The 17,027-nt window shown below is 35.0% G+C and overlaps 1 protein-coding gene across 1 annotated transcript in view; it reads right to left on the bottom strand.

The window, feature by feature from the left end:
- ASCC3 (activating signal cointegrator 1 complex subunit 3) overlaps positions 1 to 17,027 on the bottom strand; it is a gene marked incomplete at its 5' end in the record, with an annotated part of 156,710 nt that overhangs the window by 104,225 nt on the left and 35,458 nt on the right. Inside the window, one exon of the mRNA XM_010288161.1 lies at positions 1 to 94. This exon is cut by the window's left edge and continues 122 nt beyond it. Coding sequence (XP_010286463.1) covers positions 1 to 94 — 94 coding nt within the window. The remainder of the gene's footprint in view (positions 95 to 17,027) is intronic.

The following is a 17,027-nucleotide window of genomic DNA, read 5'->3' as shown; positions in this document are numbered from 1 at the left end:
CCAGACTTCTGCCTGGCCTCAGCATGCCTGCAGGATGAATACTAAATCCATCTGGAAACAGCTCACGTAACTGCTTATTTCTGGATCTCTGTACCTAGAATGAACAAGCATAAAAATTAAATTCACTTCTAATTACAGTACAAGAAGCACTGCATTAAAAAAATTACGGAAAACACGCATGTTGAATATTATTATGAGTCATATGAAAGGATCTATTTCTATTAATGTCAAACTTTTTGTCAATGCCAGTATGTCATGACTTTCTGTGAATGAATTTGACTTCTATTCTTAATTTTCAAAGAATACACTTAATTGTTTAAAAGAATACTTTTATAAAAATATAGCTTCACTTAATCAGAGATGCAAATTTACTGATAACCAATATGAACACTGGAAATGAGAATTCACATACTGCTTTTCCTTAAAAGCAACTCTCTCAGACTATGCAGGCAGCTAGGACAGACTTAAGGCAGCAGGCCACACGCTATACTTAACATACCCTTCTCCACCACGACCACTGCGTCAGCTTGGCATAGCATGGATTAATAAATTCATAGTATGGAATCAATCTGTTCATCTACCCCTCATTTTTACCTTCCCCATGTGTAGGAGGCTGGGATCTCAGTCTGCAAAACCTCAGGTCCTCCAGCCTCCCACTGTGTATGAGGTCCATAAGCATGTCTGCCTTTTTTCTGGGTCCTAGTTTTATCATGCTTCACCTAAACTGACTATTGACTCAAAGTTAAGAAAAACTAATACACTTGCCTTCCAAACACTAAATTCTGAAACTCAAATTGGTTCTGTCTTCCAGAAGCAACAGGGAAGGAAAAAAGAACACCAACCACTTAAAGAGGAAACCGAAACCACAAGAGTTCATGCCATTTCAGCCCAATGGGAATAGTTGTCTTTCCATTCAGAAACATGCCTTTCGGCTAAAGAAGTACAGATCTTTTATGACAATTAAGATGACAGGAAGAAAGACAGGGTAACCCTGTTGTAAACTGGAATAAAGGATCTTCAACAAAGCTTATAGGAGCTCAAATATTGTCATGGTTTAACCCCAGCTGGCAACTAAGGACCACACAGCTGCTCGCTCACTTCCCCCCTTGGTGGGAAGGGGGAGAGAAACAGAAGGGTGAAAGTGAGAAAACTCATAGGTAGAGATAAAATCAGTTTAATAAGTAAAGCAAAACCTGCGTGCACAAGCAAAGCAAAACAAGGAATTCATTCACTGCTTCCCATGGGCAGGCAGGTATTCAGCCATCTCGAGGAAAGCAGGGTTCCATCATGTGTAATGGTTACTTGGGAAGATAAATGCCATAACTCCGAACGTCTCCCCCTTCCTTGTTCTTCCTCCAGCTTTATATGCTAAGCATGATGTCATATGGTATGGGATATCCCTTTGGTCAGTTGGGGTCAGCTGTCCCTGCTGTGTCCCCTCCCAGCTTCTTGTGCAGCCCCAACCTACTCGGTGGGATGGTGTGAGAAGCAGAAAAGCCCTTGACTCTGTGTAAGCACTACTCAGCAATAACAAAAATATCCCTCTATCATCAACACTGTTTTGGTCACAAATTCAAAACATAGCCTCATACTAGCTACTGTGAAGAAAATTAACTCTACCCCAGCCAAAACCAGCACAAACATAAGGTCAGAAAGCATGCCGTATACAATCTCTTGACCCTTGCCCATGTCGACTGGTTCCTCAGATGATCATGTTTCAATATTACTGATTTGCCACAAACATCTCTGATTTTCCTCCCATCTCTTCCACATACCTAACAGCTGCACTCATTGCCTTCCAAAATCAATTGCTGCTGAATATGACACCAGGAGGGTTGTGGTAATGATGACTCTAATCTTTCCCTTAAAACAGATTTCTTTATTATCATCGTCAGCAGAGAATTTCTACTTTTCCACAGACCAGAAAAGAGTTAAGAATTTTTTGACTATCAGTTTTGACTATCATTTTCAGCCTTGTATATTACAGTGAATTAATTCTAAATCAAATGGTAATTATTATTCTTCTTTTTAAAAATCTTTACATTTACTATTTCCTGACACACAGCCACTGAAAGATGACTTAAGGGATCCAGAGTCGGTAAAGCAAAGCAAAATATGGTTCACAGTACTGGCATAGTGCCAAAAATGAACACTAAATCTCTGCAAACACGGAAATAAATAGGGAGATGGGAATGCAATTATAAAGAAGGATATGAAAAGAAAAATACTGTAGAAAAACCACATTTCTCAGCCTCACAATTATCCAGTTTCTCAATATTTCCTGCTTTCACAGTAATTATTTACTATTCATTTAAAGGAAATCAAACAGCTTTTAACTACACATGATTTGTTGGCAAATTTAATTAACTGTTGTAGCGCTTAAAAATTAATAAATAAGAAATTGAGAAAGTGGCAGTGCAGTTCATGAAGCTTATTCTTTATGAGTCTGCGAATAGAAACAAATACTTCATAAAGAACACAAACACCAAGGTTTGCATTTATAGTATATCAACAAGAAATCTCACAGACGACAGGCATGTGGAAAACTTACTTCAGCTGCAAATCTGAGAATAATTGTGACACAGAAATTTGGATTGATCTTGATTACATTCAGAAGATGATATAAGCATTTAACAATGTGATTATCTTTTGTCTTAAATAAAGCCAATCTTCCTATGTGATAGGACAGCCGTCAGAAATGTCACTTTTTTAGTAGAGCTTGTTGTATTGGTGGCACATGACTATTTTACAGGTATTAAAATAACTTTTTAAAAAAGCACAATTATTCAATATCAAAAATTACACATTAAATATTATAATCTGTAGCTGAAAAAGCCAGCAGGCTGAGGGAGGTGATTCTGCTCCTCTACTCTGCTCTGGTGAGACCCCACCTGGAGTCCTGCGTCCAGCTCTGGAGCCCTCAGCACAGGAGACATGGACCTGTTGGAGCCGGTCCAGAGGAGGCCACCAAAATGATCAGAGAGATCATAGAACACGTCTCCTATAAGGACAGGCTGAGAGAGTTGGGGTTGTTCAGCCTGGAGAATAGAAGGCTCTGGGGAGACCTTCTTGCAGCCTTGCAGTGCTTAAAGGGGGCTTATAAGAAAGATGGAGACAGACATTTTAGCAGGGCCTGTTGCAATAGGACAAAGGGTAATGGCTTTAAACTAAAAGAGGGCAGATTCAGACTACATCTAAGGAAGAAATTTTTCACAATGAGAATGGTGAACCGCTGGCACAGGTTGCCCAGAGAGGTGGTAGCTGCCCCATCCCTGGAAACATTCCAGGTCAGGTCGGACGGGGCTCTGAGCAACCTGATCTAGTTGAAGATGTCCCTGCTCTTTGCAGGGGTGTTGGACTAGATGGCCTTTAAAGGTCCCTTTCAATCCAAACTCTTCTGTGATACTATGAAATATTGTTCTCAAATCTCAACTTAAAAAATACATACCTTTGTCTGTAAACTGATTTCTTATGTTGTGTAATGTGATTGAAAGACAGGGCAATTTACTAATGGGCAATTAAGAAGAGTAAAATCTTGTACTATATATGGAAGGAAACAGTATTTGTTTACAGTTTTAGGAACTACAGTTTCACCAATTTAGCGAAAGGAACTTGTGAATATAGGAAAAAGGAGGAGAAAGCAGAAAACACATTAAGACATGGCAATGCTAATCTTGACTATAATTCAAATACTTACAAGCTTAAGATTAATCAACCGTTTAAAAATATGTAGGTACACTTAAACTTATCCATATAGTTGTGTTTAGAAAGAATATCCGCATGCTTCTAAAATCTACCACACATTCTAAACCAACATCTTTGAAATACTTAATATTCACAGGTTTTGTCTGTTCATTTATTGAAGTGCTAGACTTCCAGGTTGCACAGTAACAGTTTAGAGACACATCAAATACACACTTTCCAACACAGAAGATGAACTTTCTTTTAAAACAAAAAACTCACAGCCCACTTTTGACATAGGAAAAAACAAATGCCAAGCAAATCAAATCACTAATTATCCTTGATGATTCCATTAACTGCACAGAAATTGAATTAATTATCTTTTCATAAATTTGTGGGCATTTTAAATTACAAAGGTATAAGGCAAATTATTTCAAGAACAATGAATTAACCTAATTTTTTAAAGTTACGCTTGAGAAAATAAAACAAAAACATAAATCACATATCTCAGTGATGGCTTGGAAGACTGCTCACACAGCATATCCTTTAATGGCAATGTACTTGGAAATAAACCTCCTAAGCTGTTGTGCCATGAATTGCATGGTTATTCTATTAAATCTGGATTTTAATGGTTGCAGAGACAACAAACCCAACAACTTCTAAATAAGGCAAGAGAAACTAAAAAGAGTTATACTAGTCCCATCTTCTTCTATTACAGACTAAAAAGTTTTGCTTAAAATTTATACGAAATGTTACTAAGTGCCTCAGGTGTATGGAGAAGTTGTTATTCTGAGGTCTGGCGCTGGTATCCTGATTAGAATTGATTTTCTTTCCCCTCCCTCATTGCTCAAGAGGACTATAGATTTATGACCTTTGCTTACATGTGTGTGCATCTAAAACAGTATGTATTAAATAAATTCCTAGTTTAGCTTGCTGTTACCTATATTTCTCCTTCAATGTCTTGAATTTCATGCAGTTCTTTATTAAGACACATTAAAAATGTCACAATTAGACACAGAAAAATGTCCTGCTTATTTTTAATGTGAGGCATACATAGCAGAAAAAAGATATAATCAAGTATTTCACCTAAATACTTAAAAAAGATAACACCTTTCCTTACCCTTTGCGTGCATCTGGTATCACAAAGATATCATCATACATAAGCTGCACGTTTTTTGTCTGAGCTACTAATAATACATGAATCAAAGAATGAAATTTTTAATAGGCTTATAGATTTTTTCTTATTTTATCTAAAAATCAAATAAAGAAGAGTAATAAAGCTTGATTATGAGAAGCAGCTGGCAATAAATTACTTCTTGATAAGTGAAACACCAATTTATGTCTTTTTTTTTAATCTCCAGTTGGTACCCTCTTCTAGGATAGACTAAGCAGATCACCACTACTTGGTAAAATCAGATTTATTTTTTTCTGTAAATTATTTATTTTTCTTTTCTTCTTCCTCATTTTGAAGATATTGTTTGCAACTTTGAATTTTGGTGTTTTTTCCCCACTAATAACACAGTTTTTGACTATAATGTATTTTCTTCCAGTACCAGAAATAGCACAGGCTATTCTAGTATTTTTCTCACGATCACCTTACTATAGCAAAACCTCATGCTTGTGACCATAAGACTCAATCATTGTAATTTCCTTTCTGTGGAGTTCACCATAGGGCAGCACTTGCAGTTTGCTCAGAATGCACCATCATATTTGTTCACTGGTTTGAGCAATTCTGAACAATTTATTCCCATCCTTCATTCTCTGCACTGTCCTGACACCCTGCAAAGTACTAGCGCTTAATTTTGAGGCCTCATTAGCTTCACTTGATGAGTGTTGGTGCTCAGAGAGCACAGATATCACAGACACCTAAAACAAAGTTATCTTTTGCGGCAGCCTTCAATGAAGGGCAGTTTTAATTAGTACTACTACTGTGTGATGAATACAGTTCAATTATTTCCAAAATAACTATTTTGTAGCTTTCCTGAAGACCTAATTCTTAGGTTGACCTTCTAAATTGTTTTAAGTTCCAACAAGACAAAAGCCTCATCTCCCTCATTCATATTAATCATATTGCTGAATCTGCTCTGCTCTCTCATTTAAAGAATACTGATTGTCTTTCAAAATTTATGAGATCAAGGTAAGATGGGAGAAGTCTCCACCCATTCAGGAAGTAAAGGGCAGCTGGGAAAAGCAGAATGAAAAAGAAGTTGGAAGAGTCCATTAGTGGGCTTATTCCTGTTCCTTCAATACAAAAAACTAACATGACTTCAGTATGTATGAGGACCAAGAGAAATGGAAAGAAATGATCAAAGGATTGCATAGTCAGTCACCACTTTTGCTTTTCAGAATGTACTACATACATATTGCATATTAATTAATCTATAGAAGTTAAATCTTTAACCTAAGTTTTATTGTTTTATACACAATTGCTGTTTAAAAGGTGAGAGAACAAAACTTAGTGGCAATAAAAGCATGAGAAGGTTTTTTTAAATATGAAGTCAAAATATAATAATTTCTTTTAATAGAAAAAACCCCATAAGACTCCTTAAAGTGCACAGTTTGAGCAAATATAAGAAAACTAGAGAAAATACTAAGCCATAAAGATGAGCAGTAACACTATCTGACAGTTTATGAAAGAAACTGAACATGAAGAAATCCAGATTAGTGTCTAAAGGGAGAAAAAAGGAATGCATTTGAGCTACAATGATTTTAATTGAGGACTCTCCTTTTATGAATTAGAACTTTTATTTGTGTTATTCAACTTTCACTGTCTGCATAATAATTGAGCTAGCAGCAGCTGTTTCTAGGACAAGGATGAAGTGGCATGTTATGTGGTAAGAGCAAGATTAAATTATTATTTTATTACAGAAGGAAAGAATTAACTTTGAGAGAAATTTTCCCTGAAGGATTTAAAAGTTGACTACATTTCTGTGATGAATATATATTAAACAATTGATCCTTATCTTGTATTACTTTCCATACCCCTTAAGAAACAGCAGGAAAAGGAAAATTATTAGTATTTACTAAACACACAGTAATACACATAGAACCTACTAAATCAGGTAGAAACAACTTGTCATGAAGCTCTTCTGTAAAGTTATAAATCAGTCACCCAACAGTTCAATACGTTGGATTCAGGTAGTGCTTCTGTGTTCATATACCCTCACATTAGTTCCCTCACTCTTTCCTGGGAACAGCAGCATTAACTTGACTTACTGTTCACCCTGCAGCTGGTTCCTCTGAAGAACACAAAGACTACCGAGAGCTCCCCTCGACCAAGAAGCCTTGCATGACCTGGCAGATACATTCTGAATGAATGTAGGCTGGCCAATATGCTATTCGACTTAATGAGTATGCATGCTCATTCTCTACATCCTCACTTTTTTAATGTATCTAGCTGTTAACTTTGTATAGCTATCCTGAAGTAATACCTCCATCCAACATTTATCCTTACTGGGTTATAATTAGTGGGTGCCTGGCAAGACAGTATTTGAAGAAGGTAATTCGAGCAAACAAATGTGAATCAGTTCGAATTTCTCCTGCAAGAGTCAATAATCTAATTGTCTCCCTCTGGAGATTTAAGTTCACTGTATTGAAGTTAGAATTGTTTAAACCTATGAGTTACTGCTCTGATCAATTTACTGAAATCACCTCAGTAAGTTCTGTGAAGTGCTCTAAAAATACCTCTGAAGGAGAAAGAAAGGAGAGTAGTGTGACTGCTTTACTTAAACATCTTCCTCTAGCAGTGTAAAGATAACAATTCTTTGAGTGCAATCATCAGGAGCACAGAATTCAGAACTAATTCTCTGTATTATAGTATTATAACGGTTTTTCTTCTGAGCCTTCTCCTCTTTGTGTGTATGCAGGTTTCTCTTGATTTAGGGTTGTCTCCTGTCAAATTTGTAATTTAGAAATACTTGTTTAGAATAGGAATTTCTCTGTCCTTAGTCCTCAGCAGGCCACAGATTATTTTTCACCTGTTGTACTAAAAGCAATTCTCTCTACATGCACACATCATTTTCTGCAGGGTAGAGCTACCTTCACTGGAAGTTTAAAAAATATTTCCGTTCTATAAAACATACTGCGTTTCTGCAGTTTGTAAAACACAGAGTCACTGCAAGAATGAAGTATCAAAGAATTCAGTTTTAATGTATTTAAAACACAATTAGAAAAACTGTATGAAAAAGAGAATGGAGAAGTTTAGATAATTAGGAACAATTGCCAAGCAGCCTATTCAAGTTATTACTATCTTGTTCTAACATAGTTGTATTTTTTATTCAAGTGAAATAATGGCCTCTTACCTTCAAAGCCATACAATTTTCCTTGTGTATTACTACCAGTCTTGAGATATGGTTAGATGATACTTCTATTTTAATACACTCTTTTGCTTATCTTTATTATTTAAACTTAGTTTACTTTTCAGCCCAGGTTGCTAACTCTTCTACATTTTACAAGGTTGGTGTTCATAGATGTTCTTTAAAAAAAAACAACACTGTTGTTCCCTTTAAAGGAAAATGAATTCTGTAAATATGGACCAAAAAGACTTGTCTGCTTTCAAAAGTGAAGAGTGAAAAATTGTAATTTTTCTCCTAATAAAGAAAATATGAATTATTGCTGGAACACTACTTACACAGTAGTTGTAACTGTTGGGAATTTGAAATCTGGCTATTCAATGATCCCCTGATGTACTTTGCATATGATACATAATACTGTGATTTTTCAAAATAATGCAGATTTAAAACATACTTTGCAGTTTTGTGTTCCAATCAGAGAATAGTTTCAAAAAAATTCCTATGAATTATCCTTTTCTTCTCTTTTTAATTGACAAGGAAAGGAAGTATAAGGCAGAATTTCTGGCACATTTTTCTACTGCCCTGGCATTACCACAGATCATAACCTATTTATTGCACAAGATTGTGTTTCATCCAGTTGGCACATTAGGGAGTGATGACTACCAGTTAAAGAATGGATTGATATGGTGTCCAGAAACTTCTTGATTTATTCAGTGTGAAACTTCTTACACTAAGTTACATCACAGCAGTCCCATCTTTTTTCCACTGGAAAAGTTATACAGTGCACAGAGAATGAGATAAGATTCTATGGGAGGAGAAAGAATAGCAATCAGATTAAAAACCCTGAACAAGAGGTAAACATTTAATTTAATCTTTGATTCCTCAATTCTATAATCTATAATGCAGAAAATAAAACTGTTTACAGACCTCACTGACAATAGAAGCTACAAAAATTTAGTATTGCTAAACTACTATGTTTTTGAGCCACCCAGACAAGCCAAGAATGAAAGAATCACGAATGCAAGTTTGACCATGCACAAATGATGGATTTGCAACAAGTAACCAAGGATGCAGACATAGTTTGAAATTACCTCACTTAATGTCTAGCTGTTATGAAGCAAAAAAGGAACTATTTGTATAAACAATACACTACCTCAACTTGAGCCAGAATTTTATAACACGGACCAAAGTAACCTAGCATTTCATTTGAAGACAGACTGCGGTGCCTTGTCTTACAACTGAATGAATTACTGATTCTGAGATAAAAGGGTTTAAGAAGTTAGAATGAAAAATAATTCATCCGTGTAAACACACATGGAAAACAGCACTAGGTTTAGGAAAACAGCACTAGGTTTAGGTAGAAAGGAAATGTTGGTTATAATGACCCAGTTTAAGATCCACTGCTGAGTGAAAATGCAGTAAAAAACCCTAATAATTTTCATATATTGTATAATGATAAGCATCTTTCTATTGTTTATAGCAAATGCAATAAAATTAGAGACATTTTTGTACTGTTTCAGTATGATAAAATCTGGACTTCACAGTGAACAAAAATCTGTGCCTAAATATTCTCAAGTCTTATTAAAGAAGTGTCAAAACATTTCAGTTTAGCAATAACATGAAAATATACATCAATTAAGATTGAATTAATCGTATAACATCACAACTTTAAAATGCATGCAAAATCATGTAAAGCTCTGTTTTTTTCTCATCAATTTAGAAATCAACTGTTCTCTCTCTGGGAATAGATATCTGAAACATGTAAAATACAAGGTATCTATTCTTCTCCAGCCCTTCAGACAGGAAGTCCTGCCACCATATTTGTTAACCACTTGTGGGTACACAGATGAAAAAGTGATCAATCTTGGTCTGCTTTGCTGACAGCAGAAGTTTTCAGTATGCTGTTAGAAAACTAGCCAGTATAGGGAAGATAAACAGCATGAAAAGAAATTGATAGAGAGAGACAGTTTGATGACATGCAAGGGTAGCATTGCAACAGCATGGATGAATTTGTACCGGTTTCGGTTTGAATACTGACATCCCTCCAGAGACCTAGTTAAACCTTTTGTTGCTGTGCTTAACTGTGCAAAGATTTTAATATTTCTGCTTCAACAGGAAACTGATACTACATGGTTTCTATAAAAATATTTGTTATATTTGCTTTGTAATACTCAAAACTTCCACTCTGCTGAGCCATGAAAATATTGGATGCATTTTTACTCTGAGACAATGAAAGCAGAAAGTGTTTTCAAGATCTTTCCAATACAGCTGCAAGCTTACTTACTACATATCATCACAATTTTCAGTGCAAATCCTCCTCAAAGGCTATACTGACTGAGACATCATTAACCTTGCAAGAAAAAAATCCATTAAGCATATTTCATATTTCATAATTAAACCATAACAGTCCACTACAACTTCACAGCTATGCAAAGTAACAGACTGAGGATTCTTCAGAAGACTGAAATTTCTCTTACAATTTTTATAGATGATTGGAAGTATGCAGCATGAATTAATAGTCTACAGGGTTTTCAAACAGTTTTAGACTGGCATCAGTATGTAGGACCATGAAAAGTTGAAATTTATCTTAAAACAGGAAAATAATTCTTTCCTTTTGGAGAGATGAGCCCTAGGTTTGATATGTCTTTTGATTTGGTACTGGGGCTCGGTTGCTTCACTTTTCTAGCTTCTGCATGGAAGAAATAAACATAAAAATACAAAGCAGACATGATTTAAAAAAAAAAACAAATCAATAAAAGTGGTACAATTTCCTAAACTAAAAAAGGTTAAAATTATACTCACCACTCATTAAGTAACTTGTATGTAACCTGAACTTTAAGAAGGAAAAAAGATAACCAAACTAGAACATCAGACCATCTGCAGCACCATAAAAGTAAGTTTTTTCACGGATACCTTTGTAATACAAAGACCCATAAGAAAATTCATGATGTAATTAGCATCACATAAAGGTGTTTTTTTTTTAATTTGTGTGCCAATACTATTAAACAAATCTCAGAACTAAAGACATTTTATTCCTCCTGTGCCTTTGCTATTTTAAGAGCATTTCAAGGATTCCTTGGTAACACTTTGTAGTTCAGTGTCACCAAATGTTAAATCTTATGGGACAAGCACTTTTGAGAAATGTCCAAAGGATATGAAAAATTATAGATCTTTATGTATTTTCATATTGCAACGTTTCTATTGTATCATCAGATTAATTTACTTTATCTGATAAAGTACTAACAGAAAAAAAAAAATCTCTTAAGAAACCAGACCTTTAGCAGGTGGGACCACTGAAACCTGTTTCCTATGAATTTTATATTCCTTGTACCCCTGTCCCAACTTAAATACATGCCCCATCAGATTTCCATAACCTCAACTCCTCCAGAATTACTGCCTTGCCTTACTGTTTCATAAATTTTTCCACTGCACCCTCAGGACAAAAAAGTACATCTTACAAATGACAATTGTAAGACTTAAGCTGATTATCAATACCAGCACCTGATAATTACCAACACTTTTGACAACTGTGCTGTCTTTTTTGTTAGTTTTATTCCAAATTACTAGCAGGCTGCTCTCTGAAGTTCTGCAACCTCAGTGCAGAACTGTGAAGCCTGTGGACTATTAGACACCACTCAAAGTCAGTTTCAAAGGTAACATGATGCCTTTAAACACCTAAAAGGGCACAGGAATAGCACCTAGTAAGTGATGAAACAAGCAGCTTTATATTACTATGCTCTTTTGTCGAGCAGACTTGGGAATTTAGAGACAGATTGTCAGTTAAACTGAGGCAACTATTAGGCTTGCTGCCAGAGGAAACCAGCTGACCTAAGAAAGGAGCACTGTGCAGTCACCTCCATAGAGCTCATTTTACAGCCAGATCCTGTTCAAATGTAGGGCATTTTCTCACAGACCTCTGCTAAATTATGAGATCCCTTGTAGTTTTAAACTCTATCTACTGGAAAAAAAAAAGTTTTATTATCCCCCTCTCTTTAAAATAAATAAATCCTCCCAAATCCAGCCTTTATAGTCCTGATATTTTGTCACTTACTGACATTAGGTTTCATCTTTCATGAAGCCTGCAAGATAATTGCTTTATAAAGTTTAAAAATCACAGAGATGAAGGCAATTATGCATAATTAAATTTGGGTTTGAAAGACTGTTTTCTACATCTACAGTTCTTTAAGCATGTACCTAGCACATATCCCTCCTCTTCAAAGCTGATATTTTGAGCAAAGGATTACTTATTTTCTTGTGCAAGTAATACATAATATATTTACACAGATTGGAAAAAAAATATTGCATTGATATTAATTCATCTATATCTGCTTTGTCTGGGGTTTGTAAACTAGATTAGAAATCCTCTGTCAAAACTAAGCAGCTCGCTATTGTTAAGATACTGTAATCCATATACTGTTATTTCAAAGCAGGCTAAACAGCTTCTTTAGCAAGCTACCTTTAAATGTCTTACCCACATAGCAGATAGATCACAGAGGAAATTTAAAAAAGTATCTCACATATCAAACATACCATGGAGACTAAACTACCTGGTACAGGACAAAGGAAAGAGATTGTTACCTTCTCACTTAATGCAGAGCGTAGGAGCACAAAACAGGTCAGAGGAGAGCTGCTGTGTTGCTTCTACAGTCCCTTTCTAACCCTGATTAATTTCCATTTTTCATACTCTGTTTATTTATCATGCATATGTTAGCACTAATGACTGTTCAAAAGTGTTAAGATGCCATACTGTGAGCTTCATTTTCTCTAATCTTTTAATTATATTAACAGTCTTTGTTCTGTACAATTAATAGTCATATCTGTTCAAATCACTACCTTCTTCATTCATTTCCTCTCCTTAAAAATGTTTTTCATCTCACAACTCTGCCTTTGTTTAAGAGCAGCCTAATCTCAAAAGGCTTTGCAAAATACTTTACCTAAACGTTGAACTTGTATCTCTAATGCTGCATTTGCTGGGGTGTTAGGACTCTAGGAAGAAACCAAATAGTATACAATGCCAACATTTGCTTTAAAACTAGTATGTCTATATAATTTACCTCTTGAAGTAATAACATTTTAAAACTGAGTCTCTTTTATATTGTTTTAAATGACAAAAATAACTGAAGTTGAAGTAAAAACATATATAAAAATAAAAAAGTTTTGCCTTTAAGACTGAACACTAATACTATCTATGTAAAATAGTTCTATAACTAACACTGCAATCACTTTCAAGACATACTAATAGCTTTCCTATATAAAGAGAAAATTTATCTGACTGTATAGAACTGAACAACATACCCCTGTTCAGTGCTAAGGCAAATATCATGTTTGTGGAGTTTCATAACACATACTACAGGGTTGTCACCAGGATGTCAGTTTTCAGTGGTTTCAAGATGGTAATACTGAATTATGAATTAAAATCTGAATAAAAGGGGTGGAGAATCTTTGACTCTCGCAATCTGTACAATCTTTTCATTAGATTCAGTGTGGCAGACATTTTAAAATCCTTTACTGTTTTACTTGATTTTCTCATTATGCGCTTTGAAAGTTAATATAAAATAAGATCTATTGTATACAAAATGACTGTAAACAACATAATGTATAAATAATAAATAATATAAAATATATTGTAAAGCAAACTTGGTGATCATATCACTCACCTTTAGAAATTGTCTTACACATCTAAGAATATTTTACTTTGTAAATTCCAATCTAATCATCTGAAGCTATTCAACAAAAGTATTTCCTTCTGTTAATTTTGTATTTGGATTTCAGCTAATTTTTAAATTGATTTATTGAGCTCCAAATACAGAATTGCCAATTATCTTGTCACAGAAATTTTACACAGAATAGAAACAGAGGCTACGCTTACCTATAACACTGGTGTTACCTCTACTATCCCATGACCACTTAGTAGGGGTAAACCTACTGAGCCTATTTTCTGAGATGATATCAGACAGACTTTCTGATCATATTTATAAAATCAGGCTGATGACTTATAATTCTTGGCATAGTCTTTCCAATCTTTAGCTCAACCTAGAATAGACTTCCTACTCTATTTCTTTTTTGAAGCGGCATCACTTGAGGTAACTAGATAGTTCCATCATACTTGTTTAATCTGCACACTGCTAAAACCAAAGGTAAGAGGGCCAGCTAATGCTGTCTGATGCAGAGAAATGTCCCTACAAAGTAAAGTAACTGCCTGACCATTTGAGACAGGCCACTTTGCCAGCAGCTTGATATGGCAGTGTTCAGGCTGAGATTAAAACACTGTAGATGTCTGCACGCATATCTGTACAGCTGAAGTAGGAGTCTGAGCACCCTTCGCAGTCAATGAGCACCAGGCAGCAGGGCTTGTGCAGGGTTTCTGCTCCCCGACCGCCCTGTGTCTGCTCACGGTTGAGCTCAGGCATCCTCTTGGCTCCACTGCCTGAAATGCACTGAACTCCACCAACTACAGCAGGAGCTCAGACACATGGTGCATTTGTAGTTACCATGTGCAGCCTCCTAAAATCTGTGTGCTATAATCTTAGTCTGAAAATCACTCCACTGGCGTGTTTCAGATTTAGATTAATGAACAAGAATTATCCTGGAAAGAATTAAGGACAAAATAGACCCTCAAATAACTTTGCGTTGCAACAAATTTCTACTGTAACTGACTCAGGTGGCATTGTCTCAACACTCCCAGATGGCACATATCAATAATAGCTCTTAATTATCACTCACTATTCCAAGTAAATTGGAATTTGCATTATCTGTCTTCACACCAATCCCCGCTGATACTGAATAACTCCTATCACAGAAAAACCGAAGAAACAATTGAAAAGTTAATGGCCCTATACGTGAAAATTAATCAGATCATCCTATGGTTTTAAATGCCTGAACAGAACTAAAGAACATGATAGTACAAATCGGAATGGAGAATTTACATCCTTTTTATCGGTGACAATGGCAACTTAATCAGGAGGCATTATTTATCATAAATTGCTTTCATACTTGTTAGAAACTCAAAATATAATTATGCACCTCCCCATAAGGTATTACATTCTCATAGCCCTTCATTTGCCATGGAAAAAATTATGCAATACATCCACAGAATCTGTCATCACCGCACTCATTACAGGTCATAGCGCTATTTAAACATATGACAAGAAACAGTATTCTCCAATGTGACAATGTTCATAAGGACATACTGTAACTGAAATGTTCCTAAACTGCTGTTGTCAGACAAAGAATGGGATTAAATGCCTAGTTAATCTCAACTTTCCCCTAACAACAAAAAAGGTTAGCAGATGTTAAGTGTTTTTTTTTCCTTATCTGTGCAGATTTCTACAGTTACTGATTTAATTTTTAGCTTGAGAGTAAAATTTGAGTTTTGTGTTGAAACGAGTTACCCATGAAACCCTAAGTTGTCTGAGAGTCCTCAGTACAAATTTAGCCATAGCAGAAAAAAGGTTTCCAGTAATATCAGAACTAAGTATAAACTTTATGGGGGATCCCATCCCTACCCCTCAAAATCCCGGAAAAAAATGCTTGGTAGAGTAGTAGTACTACTTCAATCTCCACCTTTACGCACAGCATATACTTACATTACAGAACCAAAAACTGAATTCAGGAAAATCTAGATTGTCATTTTAGATAATGACTTCCTGTATTTACATCAGCCCCTTTATAGTCACAATAAATTTTGGTATGTGTCTCCTCCAGAAAGAAAAGAATTAAAAAATCCATTTTGTGAATCTGTGTCCAAGAGTAATCAATTCATCGTCCTGTGTATTCTCCAACTAATCCCAGTTCTGATGCCTGAAACTAATTTCATACATATATTTCATAAGAGTAAATACAAACTTTAAAGATATAAATACTGAATTGTTCTATTTGCTATTAACTGTTATTCCAGTAATCAAAACAATTGCTAGCAGACATAGAAAAATAAATGTTTAAAGTTGTCAAATTTTGTTAGCTTCCTAAAACATGCACTGTTCACGAATTTATAATTTTTTAGCAAGTGAATATAGTCCATATTAAATTACTATACATCACTTTGCACATATATATACTATAAAAGTATATTATACAGTACAAGTATATTATACATTATACTTCTTATACATGTAATTTATCTGTCTTGTGTTTTATATTATCATCCACTAACGTATGCAAGAAAAGAAGAGAAAAAGAAACGAGCGAATAAGAAAAAAATATCTCAGAAATCTCATACGAATGTAAAGAACCCATCTTTCAGGTCAAGCAGAGAGCTGCACTTCAGGCTAGATGAAGTAGAAGGAAGAAGTTCTGGAAGTAGAACATATTTATGTATTTATTTGTAATTGTCTATCTTCAAAATGCTCTGAAGTGAAACAATGAAAAACGGCCTTTCAACCGACCATAAAACATGTGCATTAAAAACTAAGGCCACAAGGTGGCTCTCAATACTCAGCATTGAAAACTACAAAGCTGAAAAGGAAATGAAACGCAATTAGCTTCATTTTCTTAAAATTGTAAGTGATGTTTCACCTCACTTATTCTCAGAAACATTTATTTCCACACTAGACAAATATTTTGAAGAGATCTGAAATTTACTTTGTTGCTCAACATCATGAACCCTGCTTATATAAAGAACTCCATTGAGAAATTTCCAGACTCTATCTGTAACATCATCATTTTCCTGTAGTCACATATTCCTCCCAAAATCTGAGCCCTCCTGATAGCTGACATTCATATATACAAAACTGAAATAATTTATTTATGGTTTTTTAAGTTAGTTTTCAACTATTTATCAGTACTAGTTCTGTTTCATGGTGAAACCTGCATGAAACTTCTACATAGAACATGAACTTGCATGTGGACAGCATCTTATACATCTTGCTTTTTTCCAATATGCTCTAGCTATATTTTTATGCTATTAATTACCATTTTATTACAGGTTTATTACAGGTTTATTAATAGTCATGATTTTGTTGGCAACCTTCTACCCATTTCTGTAGTCACTGTGATTTCATAAATATCTCTGGTTTCATTTAATGTTTATTTTTCTCATAAGTGTGTAAATCCGAA

Source organism: Phaethon lepturus, unplaced genomic scaffold (genome assembly GCF_000687285.1).
Source record: "Phaethon lepturus isolate BGI_N335 unplaced genomic scaffold, ASM68728v1 scaffold14555, whole genome shotgun sequence".
NCBI classification, from domain to species: Eukaryota; Metazoa; Chordata; class Aves; order Phaethontiformes; family Phaethontidae; genus Phaethon; species Phaethon lepturus.
Note: the sequence above shows the minus strand (reverse complement) of the source record. Positions and strands in the feature narration are given on the sequence as shown.